General features: G+C 36.8%; 1 protein-coding gene across 4 annotated transcripts in view; it reads left to right on the top strand.

The window, feature by feature from the left end:
* Positions 1-17,686, top strand: part of CBLB (Cbl proto-oncogene B) — a 238,091-nt gene that overhangs the window by 153,542 nt on the left and 66,863 nt on the right. For all 4 annotated transcript variants that reach the window (XM_062207509.1, XM_062207500.1, XM_062207492.1 and 1 more), the window contains exon 10: positions 8,568-8,771. In XM_062207509.1, the coding sequence (XP_062063493.1) occupies positions 8,568-8,771 (204 nt within the window). The remainder of the gene's footprint in view (positions 1-8,567; positions 8,772-17,686) is intronic.

Below are 17,686 nucleotides of genomic sequence, written 5' to 3'. Positions count from 1 at the left end.
CAGCCATAAAACATAATGTGTTCAGCCAGTGTGCACTTTGAGCAAATAATTCTTCACCAGCGTTTCCTTCCATTTCATGCCCTACTTTGGTTTAATTGAAATTCATTAGAGACCTAAATTTTATGTAATTAACAAAAAACCTAAGAAATGCAGGGTAGTAGTGTCAATTCCTTGTTGCAGGCTGCAAGTGGTTACTCTTTAATTGCTGTCATAATGGCCTATTAGTCATGCCTCCGAAGAGGTGTCAGATGCTTTTTTTCTCCTTCTGAAACATCTGTGTTATTTAATAAATTGAATAAGCACGGCAGAATTTGCACAGAATACTAAGTTGAATGATCACCTAGCTCGAGGCGTCCTTTGAAGCCCTGTTACTCCAGGTGCAGCATTTCTGCTCTGCCCTTGGCAGTAAAGCAGGGAGCATTTTCTTTCACTTCCGCAAGTTAATGGGACATTAACACAACATTTATCTTCTCAGCCCTGAACTTCTCCACATCTTCTTTTCTGTCAGAGTACATTATGTAGCAGCAATGGTGAGGATTACCATGCAAGGTGCAAAGTAAGGACATGTTTTCATTCTTTACTTTTTCTGGGAAACTAAGAATGTTTTTTGAGCTCCTGAGAGGCACATGCTGTAAACTGTGTGCTTCAAGTCTTCCTTCCAAAAAAGAATGGGTATATTTTATCAGTTGGACATGTGGCCATATTTTAATTTACTGCCAAAGATGTTAATTCAATTAAAAGTAAAATTAATTTTCCTTTAATTACATTCCCTGTATGTTTCTTTAAAATACTTCAAAGACAATATATTAGGGTGTTCAAAATAGCAATTCACAAAAAATCAATAGGTGAAAATCAATATACTCTGATTTTAATATGACATGATTAAAATGATTTATTGATGTTCCGTATTTAGACAGCACCATTGAGGGAAAAATTGGTAGTTGTGTAAGAGAGGTGAAAAGCCAGCTCAGGTGAGCACATTGAAGGCAATAAGAGACAATCTTTTGTTGTATCTTCCTTCAAAAGCAACCAGCCTTCAAATTTCTAGCCTCAGTGAAATTTTGTGACTTCAGTACCACAAATAAGAAGACAATATTTGCCTTTAAGAATGTTTTAAATTGGTATTTATCTCTTTGATTACATGTCATGTCTGTCTGGGTAAATGTGACAAAATAAGATGTTAGAGCTTCTCTTTGATTTTCAGAGTTACACAGAGGCTACTAAAGTTGTCCGAAACATTACAGTGATGTCGTGAACTAGGGCGATGCCGTAGTAATGAAAAGGAGGAGATGGGTGTGAGAAAATGAAATCTTGTAGAGAAGATGCTTGACTCTCAATCTAGTGACTGAATTAGGTGAATGCTTACTGTATTGCCATGTGTCTGGACAGTAATAGATGTTGGCACTTTGGAAATACTTTAGTTGGTTGTGACACAGACCTTTTATTGTAGGTGTTTTAAAATGATCCCATTACGTTAAGAGCCTACAGAGTATAAACTCCCAGAGTTCATGCATTCAAATTACAAATTAGATTCAAGCAACAAATATGTAAAATGAAAAGCTCTTCCTGTATAAAAATGTCTCAAGGAATACTGTAATTACTCAAATATATTTGCATCTGCCTATTAAAAGGCTGAAACTTTTCTATTAAAGTAAACAAAATTGATAGATTACAATAGCTCCTTTATTTTGAAACTTGGAATTTCATCAAAATAGATTGCTATTTCATTTATGAATGGAGACAGCATATTTTGAACTTTGTTTAACCTTGGCTGTTGTGGGAAATATACTCATCTGTTCTCTCGGGAGATGGACTCAGACTCAGGATGTGCAGTGAAAGCAAGGCTTTATTATCAGTCATGCAAGATGGAGTCTGATGAGCAAGCACCCTGGAGTAATTAGAGCATGCAGTTTAGATCCTAGCACACAGGTAGGTCCCTGCCCTGGTTCCTCATTGGCTGAGTACTGTGGAGTGTGCAATCTTCCTGGACATCAGCCTAAGGTAGAAAGTTACCTTCCTCTTCTCTGTAATTTCCTTTAGTGGTTTGGCTGCTTCATAGCATCTTGTGCTCCATTCCATTCTGTTTGAATAGTGAGTTTTGCTACATCTGCAAGTCAGCTAACAGTAATTTTCCATTCTGTGTTGAAAATGGACCACTGGAGATTTTCTTACAGCTATGAATCTCTGACTGCAGAATTACTACATTTTAATACTATATTATGGTGATGGAATGATTAGACTCTTGGAACAGACTTGCTTGTTGTGATTTTCTATTTAGTACTACTTAACTATATGATCTTTGTCAAATTATATAAAATCTCCATTTTCTTACTGGTAAAATGGAAGTAATAAGTGTACCTCAGAGGGTCAAATGAGTTAATTTATAGATAGTGTTTCCAGCAGTGCCTGGAATTTTAATTTTTCCTAATATGGCAATTGATAGTATCACTTAGATGATATCTTCTATTTACAAGTATGTTTAATCTGTGTATACTAATGGTTCTACAGCTTTCAAATTTTATTTATGACATTGCACAATGGGATTATTTAGTTGATAGTATGTTTCCTCAGTTTCCTTACTGTATTCCTTTGTTCTTGAAATTATTTTTATAGCAGTTATACACCCTGGAATTTGTGTAGCACTTTATAAAATTGTGAAGTAATTTATCTCACTTAATATATGATATCCCTAAAATAGATAATTATATCATTACATTCTGTAATGAATTGTCCATTGTCACATAGCAATAACAGGAGGAAGCAGAAGTCTAATCCAAATGTCTGTGCTCCTTTACTGACTGTTTGTACATGTTTGTGTGGGCCTCCTAAATGAAAACTGTAATTGTCTGCTTTCATGAGAGCTTTCTTGTCCATCATAAAACAGCACCGAAACCAAATATCTCTCATACTTGGAGCATTTAGTTTAAGATCACTGTTAATTATTCTTATTTATTCTTTCAATTCATTCTTTCAAGAAGTAGTTAAGTTTCTGTTGGAGATACTGTACTATGACTATATTTGATATATACCTGAGCTGCTCTTAACTTACTCATTTGTGCAGTAAACTAGCAGATGGGAGATCCTTCTCTCTCTCCTTCTGTCTCTCTCTCTCACATTATGCCTTTCTTTTTTAAAAATTTTTAAAAAATTTTTTGTTATTTTTTTTCTCTTCTTTTTTCTATCATTCTGCCTTTCAAGGAGAAAAAAATAAGCAGTTTTTTTTTTCTTAAGAAAATCATTTAAGAAAAGTATGCCTCAAGTAATTAATTATTCTGAAGGTAAATTGTTCTATAAATAATGATTATTTTAAAAATACTTAAAAGAAAGAATTCACTTGAAGCATATGTGCCTATCTGAGTAATAAACAATATAGGAGGTGGCTGGCTGATCAGTGATGATGTGTTGATGAGATGGTAGTGAAAATATACATTTAGATTTTTACATATGGTGTTTGTGGGGAACAGTGACCTTGTTTTTAATATTTAAGTAAACTTTTTATTTTCCTATTAATTTAGTCCAAAGTTACCTAAAATTATACTTTATAGAATAATATTAACTTGTAGTATTAATGGTTGCAGTGTAAATCTGAATTAACTTTTCATTATATTATCACATAGTTAAGCTTCAGATGTGTGTAGCATTTGTTGAAAATTTGTGTTTGAAAGTTTTTCTTATTTTTAGGAAGTGAAATCTACTGAGTCAATCAGAATAGATTGAGCCTTGAGTAGTTCCTCTTAACAATCACAGAGTGTGCATGTGTTGACGACTAGAAAATTAGTTTTTGGTCTTCTTCATTTACAAATGATCTTTGGTATGGCATTAAATTGATAGAAACATTATTGAGGTACAATCCTAATGAGTTAACATGTCTAATATCAACATTCTTTGTGTGTAAAAAATCAACCACATCACAGAAACTAGGGCAGAGTAACTGTGGTGGCATTTGAGAATTTATGGTTAAACTTAATTTGCATGTGACAGTAGTCAGTTTATAAAGAAAGAATGCTGAGTAAAGTCATATTATTATCAGTGCCATTATGGAGAGCAGTTAATGTGTGAATTTACAAATGAAGATAGATGTTCATAGAAGCTTTTTGGTTGATGTACTGGGTAATGTCCACTTTGAACAACACATAAAACTGGACGAAACTCTTTTGTGGTAACTTCTCTTATAATATGACTACTTTGACTCACATCCTCAATTTGTATAGCAAACATTAAAATTTTCTGGTAGGATGGATCAAGAAAAATATAAATTTAGTCTTAGATGGAATGTTTCCAGTCTTCTTGTAAATACACACACTGTTGTTAGCTTTCATTTCCCTCCTCTTCCAAACTCATTCTTTTCAGTTACCTTTTATGAGGAACTAGGTCAAACAAACTGGAACTCATCCCTAACCAGAGCAACATGTAAGTTGATTTTTATGGTTCTAAGAGAAACCTGGGTAAACTAATAGAATAACTTACACAATCCACTAGTCTCAAAAAGTATGTGACTTTAATGATTTAGATTGAATGGGATAATTTTTAATTATTTTTAAAAGATATTTATTTATTTATTTGAAAGATAGTTACAAAGAAGCAGATGCAGAGAGAGAGAGAGGTCTTCCATCCGCTGGTTCACTCCCCAAATGGCTGCAATGGCCAGAGCTGCACCAAAGCGATGCCAGGAACCAAGGGATTCTTCTGGGTCTCCCACATGGGTGTAGGGGCCCAAAGACCTGGGACTCGAACCAGTACCCATATGGGATGCCTGCACTGCAGGCAGTGACTTCATCCACTACACCACAGTGCCAGCCCCAGATAATTTTTAATTCTGATAATCATATTGTAGTTCAGTCTTTAGAAGATTTCCTTTTTCTGCTTACACATACTAAGATATTTATGGTTGAATTTTTGACATGGAATATGTGCTTCATAATAATCAAGATTGAAAGGAGCATATGAAAGTACAGATGAAACTTGATTGAGGAATGAGTTGAAAATTATTGTAGTTGGGCTGTAACTACATAGAGGTTTGGTATACTTTTCTCTCTAATTTTACATGTTTTTGAAATTCTATGCAATAATTTCTTTTTATTATTTATTTTCAAGGTTTATTTTATTTATTTGAAAGGCAGAGTTACAGAGAGAGAGAGAGAGACTGATCATTCATCTGCTGGCTCACTCCCAAAATGACTGCAGTGGCTGGAGCTGGGCCAATCCAAAGCGAGGAGCCAGGAACTTCTTCTGGGTCTCTCATGTGGGTGCAGAGGACCAAGTACTTGGGCCATCTTCCACTGCCTTCCCAGGCTCATTAGTAGGGAGCTGGATCTGAAGTGGAGCAATCAGGTCTCAAACCAGTACCCTTATGGGATGCTGGTGCCACAGCTAGTGGCTTCACCAATTATGCCACAGCACCAAACCCCTATAACAATTTCTTTAAATATGTGAGTACAGTGGGTACTTAGGGCTGAGAGTACAGCTTTCCATTTTTCATGCATGAAAGGAACAGAAAACACATGGTCTTCATAGGTTGCTCTTATGTATAAAAAGTATCATTTTTCTGTTGTCTTTTTTAAACAAGTTATTTATTTCTTTGTAAGAGTGGCAGAGAGGGAGAAACACAGAGAGATCTTCCATCCATTGGTTCACTCCCCAAATACCCACAGCAGCCAGGTATGGGCTTAACCGAAGTCAAGACTTAGAAACTCCGTACTGATCTCCCACATGGATGTCAGGGACCCTAGTACTTGAGCTGTCTTCTGCTGGCTTCTCAGGTACACTAGCAGGGATCTGGGTTAGAAGTGGGGCAGTCATGAGGCCAGCACCATGGCACAGTAGGTTAATCCTCCACTTGCAGCGCCGGCATCCCATATGGGAACCGATTCTAGTCCCGGCTGCTCCTCTTCCATTCTAGCTCTCTGCTATGGCCTGGGAAAGCAGTAGAAGATGGTCCAAGTCCTTGGGCCTTGTACCCATGAGGGTGACCAGGAAGAAGCACCTGGCTCCTGGCACCTCTCTCTCTCTGTCTCTCCCTCTCACTGTCTGTAACTCTACCTCTCAAATAAACAAAATCTCAAAAAAAAAAAAAAAAAAAAAAAAGAAGAGAAGAAGAAGTGGAGCAGTCAGGACTCAACTGACTGCAGTATGGAATGCTGCCATCCACAATGCCAATCCCCTTTTTACTATTTTCTTACGTTGAAATGGAAGTAAATTGCACCAAAGGCACATAATGTGGATCTCTTTTGACTTTACATAATATGAATCTCTTTTGACTTTTATGGTATGGAAATTTTCCCTGAATGATAGTATATATTGAATATACTCTTTAAAAAATTGAATATTCTTTCTATTGAAAGATAGGGAAAAAGTTTAGATTTCCTTAAAAACCTACTCGTATGTTTAAAAATATGAGCATAAAGAAGTTATCTAAACCAGAAAAAGTTGTCTTAGTTTAATTGTCTATAAAACGATGGACAAAATAATATTTAAAGGGTTAGAAGTCCACCAGTCCTGAACAGTGTGTGGTATTAGGCACACAAAAGCACCGGTGTTGACATGGATATATTTTTTCACACCACCTTGGTTCAATGATGTTACCATTTCAAGTTTCTTTACCAAATTATGTAAAAGCAGATGAATAAGGAAATGTTAATTTCTTTTAAGTAATCCAGAGTGATTTTCCCTATTTTTGACAATTTACCTGACAAAGAAGATATTCAATTTATTAATCTGAGTTAAGCTTAGAAAAAGTATGCTGGGGCTGGCGCTGTGGTGTAGTGGGTAAAGCTGCCTCCTACAGTGCCGGCATCCCATTTTGGTGCTGAGTTGAGTCCAGGCTGCCCCACTTCCGACCCAGCTTTCTTCTATGGCCTGTGAAAGCAGTGAAACATGGCCCAAGTCTTTGGGCCCTTGCACCCACGTGGGAGAGCTGGAAGAAGCTCCTGGCTTCAGGTCAGAGCAGCTCTGGCTGTTGTGACCATCAGGGGAGTGAACCAGCAAATGGAAGACTTTCTCTTTCTCTTCCTCCACCCACCCCCCTCCCCACACTTCCTCTGGCTCTGTAACTCTGCCTTTCAAATAAATAAACCAATCTTTAAAAAAGGAAAGAAAGAAAAAGTATGTTATTTGACATAAAGTCTGCCACAGAGTAAATGCATGGTAATTGGCCCCTGAAAAGAGAGCAAAATAATTCTTCCACCACTAATGTGAGCCCTGTAGAGCAGGAAGATCACGCTTCTCACATTTAAACGAGTGGAAGAGACAGCCTGAGTTAATATGAACAGTTTCAAGTGTTAGCTCTCTCTGCATCCTGTTTCATTCCCAAAATGCTGCTGATTCATCAGTTTCTGCCCTAAAGTGATTTTATGATTTTGACCACTTATAAAATAACACACTAATAGGGCCCGTGGCGCAGTAGGTTAATCCTCCACCTGCAGCGCCAGCATCCCAAATGGACGCAGGTTCTAGTCTCAGCTGCCTCCTTCCAGTCCAGCTATCTGCAATGGCCTGAGAAAGCAGTCCCTGCACCAGCATGGGAGACCGGGAAGAAGCACCTGGCTCCTGGCTTCTGATCAGCCCAGCTCCAGCTGTTGCGGCCTTCTGAGGAGTGAACCAACAGAAGGAAGACCTTTCTCTCTGTCTCTCCCTCTCACTGTCTCTAACTACCCCTCAAATAAAGAAATAAAATCTTAAAAAAAAACCACACACTAATAATATCAAATAGTAATGCAGAAACAAAAATAGGGTGGTGACTATCTTTTGCCATCTAACTCTACAGGGCAAGAAAGTAAGCGTGTCCTAATTCTTTGCCAGTTTTGAATTCTTAATGCAGTTAGTTCTGAGAAATTAATTTGGGAGACTTTGAACAAAGCCACCTATCATTATGAATAAATGATTTGCAGCCCAAAAGCTTTTGTACAAATCTTTTGGCAGTATCTAATTTGAAAGCAAGATTATGGGCTAGAATACTATCTTCTAAATGAACTGTGTCCAGATGAGATAGGCTTTTGGTTTCACAGTATAATATATTTACCATATTTTTCTTCTCTAATCCCTTATAAATCAAGATTTTTAGAGACCTGGCAACTAAAAATGAAATATTTTGCAATATTTATATACACAGGAACTTTTCCAGATTTTTAAATGGGTTCTTCCTATCAATACCACAACTTTATTTTTTTTCTTGTCAAAATGCTCTTTTTATAGAATGTTTAATTAGTTCTGCAGTCTTGTCAGTAAAGAGGAATATGACTCAATCTCTAGTTTTTGACAGGGCTCTTGATACATTAGAATTATAAATGAACATTCAGGAAAATAAAAAGGCTCCTTTTCTTTGGCAACTCAGTCTTTTTTTTAAATAAAAGAAATATTTCTTCTTGAGAAATACAAGGTACTAAACGTGTATCATGTATTTTGTTGACTCCCTATTATGCTCCCCCTACCTCTTCCGAACAAACTTCCTCCGCCTCTTACCCAAAAACCTCTTTGCAACTTTTTTGGTCATTGTAGAATATTGGTACTTCTCACTATGATCTGTTTTCAACAAAGACCAATTAAAGACTGCCTTTTCTGTCTTCGTTCAGGAATCCGATGGCCAGGGCTGCCCCTTCTGTCGCTGTGAAATAAAAGGAACTGAGCCCATAATCGTGGACCCATTTGATCCTAGAGATGAAGGCTCCAGGTGCTGCAGCATCATTGACCCCTTTGGCATGCCCATGCTCGACTTGGATGACGATGATGATCGAGAGGAGTCCTTGATGATGAATCGGTTGGCAAATGTTCGAAAGGTAAACCTAAACATGGGTTCAGAAAGGGGAGTGTGAGAACATAAAATGATAATGTCACAAAGGAGGATATGAGTATATCTGAATTTGGGAAAGGAGGATTCTGGGAAAAGGAAGATGCCAATGTAAGTGATGTTGACAAACTAATACGATGGAAAGAGTACTAGACTACTCAAGTTACTCTCACTGATTTTAAAATTAAGATGAGAAATAGTGGGAGTGTTAGTGCTAGATTTAACATAATCATGGCAATAATCTATTCACAAAGAAGAATTTAAGAAAGGAAATTATTAAACTTGGAAATGGTAAAGCTGAGCTTGATAAAATTGTCTTTATTAAAGTGAAAAAGTGCCTGATAAAATTTTTTCCTAATAGGAAGGCCATCTTGGTATTTTAGTTTGAGGTTTGTTCATCAATACTGACAACTCAGAAAATTGATCTTGTCAAGCACACAGAGAATGGATGGTACTGTCTGATTGGAGTTTGTATAACCAAGTTCCCAAAAGACTAGTAATGGACCAGAATGCCAGTTGATTAATTTCAACCCATAAATACAGTGGTCAAAAAAACTGAATTCCTAGTCATCAGGCTTCTCTCTCTGATGAATGATACATGAAATTCAGATTTTACTCAGAAGTTTTGTATTCTGACAGAGAAATGGGAACAAGTGATACAGAATGGTCTGCAAATATGATACCACCTTTCTTCCTTATCCATGGCAGGAAAGGCCACTCAATCATGGCACTCATCCCTACCAAGTTGAGAAGACCTACAAAGCCTTTTCAACATTGACATCAGGAATTTCCATTGCATTTTCAGGTTCTGACAGCTTGAAAACTACTTGCCATCTAAGTAGAGTGTTGATAATGTATAATATGTAGCAAGGAAACACTTGGTGCAGAGAACAAATGAGGCATTTTGTAGGGGCTCTGACAGAATTTGCCCCTTGGAAAGCACCTGACTTTCTTGATTCCCATGGCCCGTGCTGTCAAATGGCATTTTCTTGGGATTTTTTATATAAAAAGTTTTATGTATGAAGATATGTTAGCATCACCCACAAATTTTTTTCCTCACCTCTTTGGTTTTTGATCGATTTGATAGCTTAACTTAGAGAAACTGTATCTTATTTCATCCTTTAATTTCAGCAAGTATGATTAGCTTTTGGTTTTGATTTATGTGTTCTTTGACCTAAGGGCTGGAAAACAGGAGGAAATTATTCCTTGGGAACACTAACTACCTTAGTTACTTCTCAACAGTGAGGGAAAAAACAATCTCAGATTGAAAGAGAGAATTGAGTTGAACCTCAAAACAACTAGAGTTTTGACTTTACAAATACCTGAAATAAAGCACTAGTTCTTAATGTGAGGGAATCTTTGGGAAATGATTTAACTTCTCTCTTTTTTTCTTCTTTTGTATAAAAGAGGTGCTATGATGGTTAAATGAAATCAAAGATTTAAGAAACTAGAACAGTGTTAATTCATTGAAATCATAAATATTTACTATTACCAATTATTAGTTAAAATTAATGTCATATGATAAGTATTCTCAGATATCTTCTATAATAGGAATTAGTAGAATTCATTTCATCTGTCTGAATGTGAGAGCGCTATCTGTGGAGTGTCAGAGATAATGTTTGTTCTTTTCAAAAAGATAAAACTTGGAATCCTGACTCTACAACTTATGGGTTAATACTGAGTTATTCGACTCAGTATCTGAGCCTCATATCTCTATCTGAAATAAATGAGAAAAATAGCACTCCCATAAGTTTTTAAGAGAATAAAATATTTGCATATTGTTTATTAATTTTCACTATTTTTTTTTTTGACAGGCAAGTTAGACAGTGAGAGAGAGAGAGACAGAAAGGTCTTCCTTTTTCCATTGGTTCGCCCCCCAAGTGACCGCCACGGCCAGCACATTGAGGCCGGCGCTCTGTGCCAATCCGAAGCCAGGAGCCAAGTGCTTCCTCCTGGTTTCCCATGGGAGTGCAGGGCCCAAACACTTGGGCCATCCTCCACTGCCTTCCCGGGTCACAGCAGAGAGCTGGACTGGAAGAGGAGCAACCGGGACTAGAACCCAGGGTGCCAGCACCACAGGCAGAGGATTAGCCTAGTGAGCCGCGGCACCGGCCTAATTTTCACTATTCATGGCCCTTTTTACTGCAAACTAAAGATGCTTTTTGATGTATTTAAATGTAAATATGCACCATATATTGAATATATATTATAAAATATTTAAATATAAATAATAATTATTGTACATATCTACATAATTTCCTTGATTTTATAGCTTGCTTGCAAAACCTAAAATATTTACTATGTGACCATTGACGAAAAAGTTTTCAATCCCAAGTGTTGAATACACTGAGCATTTAAGGAATATTTATTGAACCCATGGATAACAAGGAATGACAGAAAAGTATTTGAGAAAGCTCAGGGAGTTCAGGTGACTTAGGTAGCAGTGTTTTCTAGCTAGGAAAAAAAAAGTATTTCAATTTCCTTTACTTAAATGAATTTTCTTCTTCTTAAGAGTAATTTTTTCAAGAACTTTGTATTCCTTATTGCTTGAAGGAAGCACCATTTGCTCTATATGAGTTTGGGAAAAGCTGCATTCTTAGCCTGTTTTCCACTAAATCAAGGTAAACCTCTAGCTTTTTTTCTCTACTGGCATCGACAGTTGGACGTAAATGCCTGTAACATGAAATGAGAAGCCAAATGTTCTAGGTTGACTCTAGTGGTTTTCCTGATCTTTTCAGCCTCTCCCAGGACCATGCATGTTTTGTTCTTCCTGACACATTGGTACACTTCTGTCAAAGGAGCTGAGAAATTTTTACATTAATCCTTTCTATTGGTTTATCTCACAAAAAGAAGAAAGCTCTCTGGTACTACTGTCCCAGAAGTTATACTTCTATGGCTTATTTGGCAGTCAACAATATCATCTAATAAATATGTCACTACAGTCAGTACCATAATTTCTATGGTGGAATAGTATTTTAGAAATGTAAAAAGTTTTAATTACTTGTTTTGAGGTGGGGGATCATAGTCAACTCAGTCTCTATGTCAAGTGATGTGCCTCTTGTCAATTAAACGGATTGTGAATTTTATACTGTTTCATAAATCTGCCACTTACCTTTTTAATAAACTGCATTTTGGTGTGCAGCCAAGCATCAATCTTTTATGAATGATGGGAAAATATAGCTGTGACAGTATGTACCCATAGTATTTTATCTGAACCTCTATTTCAGGAATCATACTAAGTTGTTCTACTTTACTTTGAGGACTGTCTTCTCCATTAATATTAATTTTTAAAGCCATGGACATTATCTTCTTCATCTTTGTGTCCCCTGGCACCTAACCACATTCAGTAAATATCTACTCAATGAACAAATTAGCGGAAGCACATTCACACATACTCCTTGTGGGCAGTGACTTGATACACAGTTTTTAAAATTTTGCCAATCTGAAGAATAGATGTGTGCGAAATGTCACAGGAATAAGTTTTATTCAGTTCTGTCTTATAAGAGGTTATAAACAAGTATCAGATAGCCCTTTTGAAAAAGCTAGCTCTACTATCCATATTTGCTTCGTCACTTTTTTTTTTTTTTAACCAGTCATTCTGTTGCCTTATTTGGGCATTCATTCATTGATGTTTAAAATGTTTCGGTTTCTCAACTCCAAGACTGACTGTCAGTCATTGTCAACAGAATGATTCAATTACTTTCCTGTCATTTCAAATACTCATCTCATCTCTCTCCTCTTGTATGAGCAAGTTGATGACTAACTATACTGTGAAATTGTTTCTGCCTGTCTTCAGCATATTGCATTCTTTAAATTAGTAACGCTTTCATCATAGCATAGAGAACTGAGCTGATTCTATATTCCTGTTACTGTAGTAATATCCCACAGCTGGAGTGTATAAACAGTGGCATGCTGAACATATAGAATGCAGTTTTATTTATTTATTTTGTAAGTTAGTTAAGAGCAGTTAATAATTCTGTTATTTACAGAAGCAAATAGAATCCAATGAGTCTATAGTATATTAAATTGGCAGATGATATTTTATATGATTTTAACTAGAAGATGTTTTTGATTTTGCCTTAATCTGTATCTGAGTTCTTGAGCTGTCAGATTTGCAGGGTAATTGGATCTGACCTGAGCCTTCAGAGAAGTCCAGGGTGTGATTGGTAGGACAGTCACAGCCTCTGTCCGACTTCTTTCAGATCAGAGCTAAGAACATGTACCTGTTGCTACTTAGAGATTTGTCTTATTTTGAGTAGTCAAACAGTTTATTAGCTATTGTGTTGATAGAACATGTTAATCACCAGATTTATATTTCATATAAAATAAGTCCTATGATAGATTGACCCACTGAATGAACCCTAGATTAACTCCTAATGTCTTATACATTACATTTTCTTAAGATTTTTAAAAATCTTAATGAAGGACCATAATAAGAAAAAATTAATATGACCAGAGATCGTGGGAACTATTCTCTTATAATATACATTTTCCTAATGTTGCCTTCATCAAGTAGAATACATATTGCTAACTGAAAACTCTTTACTATTATCTAATTATTGCTTTTTCTATTAATAATAACTATGGAGAAATGCTCTATGTTGTTCTTGATCCTGAAGTAAGATTTATCTGTTTAGATCAATGTTTTTGCATATTTTGTAGGAAGGTTTTGACTTCCTGTGTTTTTTATTTGAATTACAGCCTCAGGGCTAGAGTCCATGTTAGGGCAGTAAGAACAAAGATTACATGGAAAATGAAAAACAAAAATAAAATTAGGCTTCCCAAATGGTATAATATGGTTCTCAGCTTGACAGTCCTACTTACTTGAGGATATTCAGAAATAACAAGACCATTTTTACACCTCACAATGACGGACATATGGGGGATACTGCTGGCATTGAGTGGCAAGACAAGAGGTGTTACCCATCATGTAACCCACCCAGGAAGAGTTTTTCTGACCACAGTGCCAGTAGATCTCACCTCTAGCGTAACACTTAGCTAGAGTCAAGAATGACAGTAGCAATCTAAAGGCACAGGTTTTTGTTTTAATTGCATTCTGTTATGAATTTTCTCAAAGCTCTGAATGCCAAATACTGATATTTTCTTTATAGATGAAAAAATGAAACAGCTACCTTCTCTAAGTATTGTATGATGTTATAGAAATCCTTGAAGACATGGTTAGATTACTCCACAGAACTGGTTTAAATACATAGTACGGTAGGAGCAGCAAGCACTTGAATGCTTATTCTCAGTTTGGAATTTACATCCTTTGGTAGGCTGTCAGCTCCTTGAGGTTAGGGGCTGTGTCTTTGTCTTCCTTTCAAGATCAGAGCTTCACATGGTACCTGAGCACACGGTAGGCCCTAGAAAAAGAGTTTTGGCCCATCGGTGGTAACACTGGTACTGTTCTATTCTTAAGTAGAATTATACACCTTGGAGTCAAATGGCTTGGGTTTATGTTATAGTTTTACTGGTATTATCAATATGAATTGCATTATTGAACCACTTCCTGTGGGTTAAAACCCACAGATTCCCACACTCCACCTCTGCTAGCCTGGCTGGTGCCTCAAGTACCTTGTCAGCAAAATCCTACCTATTCGTATTAAGATTGAATGATTAATACATATAGAACCATTAAAACAGCCTGGGCATCTGGTAAATGCTAAGTATTAGTTGTTACATTTATATGTATATATGGTGTTAAAAGTCCCAGAAGTACCACTGTGTTTTAATAATTAATATCAGACTTTTTGAGACATTCATGAAAGTTTTTTTAACTCTTATTTAATAAATATAAATTTCCAAATTACAACTTTTGAATTATAGTGGCTTTTGTCCCAATAACCTCCCTTCCACATGCAACCATCCTATCTCCCACTCCCTCTCCCATCCCATTCTCATCACGATTCATTCTCAGTTATCTTTATATACAGAAGATCAACTTAGTATATACTAAGTAAAGATTTTAACAGACTGCTCCCACAAAGACACACAAAGTATAGAGTACTGTTTGGGTAGTAGTTTTACCGTTGATTCGCATAGTACAACACATTAAGGATAGAGATCCTACATGGGGAGCAGGTGCACAGCGACTCCTGTTGTTGATTTAACAATTGACACTCTTATTTATGACGTCAGTAATCACCCGAGGCTCTTGTCATGAGCTGCCAAGGCTATGGAAGCCTCTTGGGTTCACCAACTCCGATCATGTTTAGAAAATGCTATATTCAAAGTGGAAGTTTCCTCCCTTCAGAGAAAGGTACTGCCTTCTTTGATGGCCCGTTCTTCTTGCTGCGATCTCACTCACAGTGATCTTTCATTCAGGTCATTGTTTTGTTGTTGTGGTGGTGGTGGTTTTTTTTTTTTTTTTTTTTTTTTTGCCACAGTGTCTTGGCTTACCATGCCCATGAAACTCTCATGGGCTTTTTAGCTAGATCTGAATGCCTTAAGGGCTGAATCTGAGGCCAGAGTGCTGTTTACGGCATTTGCCATTCTTTGAGTCTGCTGCATATCCTGCTTCCCATGTAGGATCATTCTCTCCTTCTTAATTCTACTCTTGATCTTAGCCAAAAGGCCAAGAAGCGATTTTAATTATATCAATTATTATTTGCAGACATTGACCTTATTTATGCAATCCCTTTGACACTTAACCCTATCTTTTTGATCAATTATGAACTTAAACTAATCACTTTAATAAGTAAGATGGCATTGGTACATGCCACATTGATGGGATTGAATTAGAATCCCCTGGCATATTTCTAGCTCTACCATTAGGGTTAAGTCCGAGTAAGCATGTGCCGAACTGTACATCTCTTCCCTCTCTTATTTCCGCTCTTATATTTAACAGGGATAACTTTTCAGTTAAATTTAAATGACTAAGAATAATTGTGTGTTAATTAAAGAGTTCAACCAATGGTATTAAGTAGAACAAAAAAATACTAAAAGGAATAAAATAGTAAGTTATTCCTCAACAGTCAGGACAAGGGCTGATCAAGACATTGTTTCTTTCTTTTTTTTTTAACTTTTATTTAATGAATATAAATTTCTAAAGAACAGCTTATGGATTACAATGGCTTCCCCCCCCCACACACACAACTTCCCTCCCACCCGCAACCCTCCCCTTTCCCGCTCCCTCTCCCCTTCCATTCACATCAAGATTCATTTTCAATTCTCTTTATATACAGAAGATCAGTTTAGTATATATTAAGTAAAGATTTCAACAGTTTGCCCCACATAGCAACACAAAGTGAAAAAACACTGTTGGAGTACTAGTTATAGCATTAAATAAGAGTGTAAGCACATTAAAGACAGAGATCCCAGATGATATATTTTTTAAAAATTAATTTTCTATGCAATTTCCAATGTAACACCAGGTTTTTTTTTCATTTTCAATTATCTTTATATACACTATATACAATATACAATGTCTTTATATTTTAAAGATAATTGAAAATATAAAGACATTGTTTCTCATAGTGTCCATTTCACTTCAACAGGTTTCCTTTTAGGTGCTCAATTAGTTGTCACAGATCAGGGAGAACATATGATATTTTTCCCTTTGGGATTGGCTTATTTCACTCAGCATGATGTTTTCCAGATTCCTTCATTTTTTTTTTTTTAAGATTTCTTTATTTGTTTGAAAGTAAGAGTTACAGAGAGAGAGAGAGAGAGAGAGAGAAAGAGAAAGAGAGATAGAGAGAGTGAGTCTTCCATCTGCTGGTTCACTCCCCAGTTGGCCTCAAAGTCCGGAGCTGCTCTGATCTGAAGCCAGGAGCCAGGACCTTCTTCTGGGTCTCCCACGCGGGTGCTGGGCCCTCTTCCTACCACCTTCCAAGGCCATAGTAGAGAGCTGGATCAGAAGTGGAGAAACTGGGACTCAAACTGGTGCCCATATGGGACGCCGGCACTGCAGGTGGCGGCTTTACCTGCTATGCTACAGTGCTGGCCCTGTTTTTTGTTTTTTTTGTTTTTGTTTTAGATAGAAGCGTTGGTGTTTAGGAAGAATTAGAGAGCAAAACTGTGTTAAAACAAGCAGTTGGTTATATTTCATTAATAATAGCATTGCCTACATGGATATAATTTCATTGTATGACCATATTAAAATAATTTGCTGTTGGACTGGTGCTTTGGTTCACTTGGTTAATCCTCCACCTGCGGCGCCAGCATCCCATATGGGCACCAGGTTCTAGTCCCAGTTGCTCCTCTTCCAGTCCAGCTCTCTGCTGTGGCCCGGGAGGTCAGTGGAGGATGGCCCGGGTGCTTGGTCTCCTGTGTGGGAGACTGGGAGGAGGAACCTGGCTCCTGGCTTTGGATCGGCGCAGCACTGGCCGTGGCGGCCATTTGGGGAGTGAACCAGTGGAGGTAGGACCTTTCTCTCTGTCTGTCTCTCTCACTGTCTATAGCTCTACCTGTCAAATAAATTTAAAAATAAATAAATAAGTAAATAAATAAATAAAATGATTTGCTGTTAAGCTGTGTTTCATGTTTGAAACTTAGAGAAAATGCAAAATTGCCGGCATGCCAGCTGAAATATTATTTTAGGAATAAATAAAGAAGCTTGAAATGTCTTTATTTTCTGTATAAGTAAATTGAAATGGTTAAGTATTCTGTAAAGTAGAGCAAAGAACTAGAGTACCCAAGTAGTAATTTCTTCATGACATCAGCTTTACTTCGTATTTTGAGAGCAAGAGGTGTTTACTTAAAGATTTTTTTTAGTGTCTACAATTTATTTCTTTATGCTCAGAATTTCTTGTTTTGCACCCATTTTTATGAAAATATTTCTGAATTATATGTCACCCTTCCCTGCCTTCTCAAAAATGGTTACACAGCTGAGTGAACTAAATGGCATTCGAAACCACTACTATCAACACAGCATATTTCTGGAGGCTTACATTTTCCTACAAG

The sequence above is a fragment of the Lepus europaeus genome, chromosome 2 (assembly GCF_033115175.1).
Source record: "Lepus europaeus isolate LE1 chromosome 2, mLepTim1.pri, whole genome shotgun sequence".
Lineage (NCBI taxonomy): Eukaryota > Metazoa > Chordata > Mammalia > Lagomorpha > Leporidae > Lepus > Lepus europaeus.
This window is presented reverse-complemented; position numbering and strand designations above follow the sequence as displayed.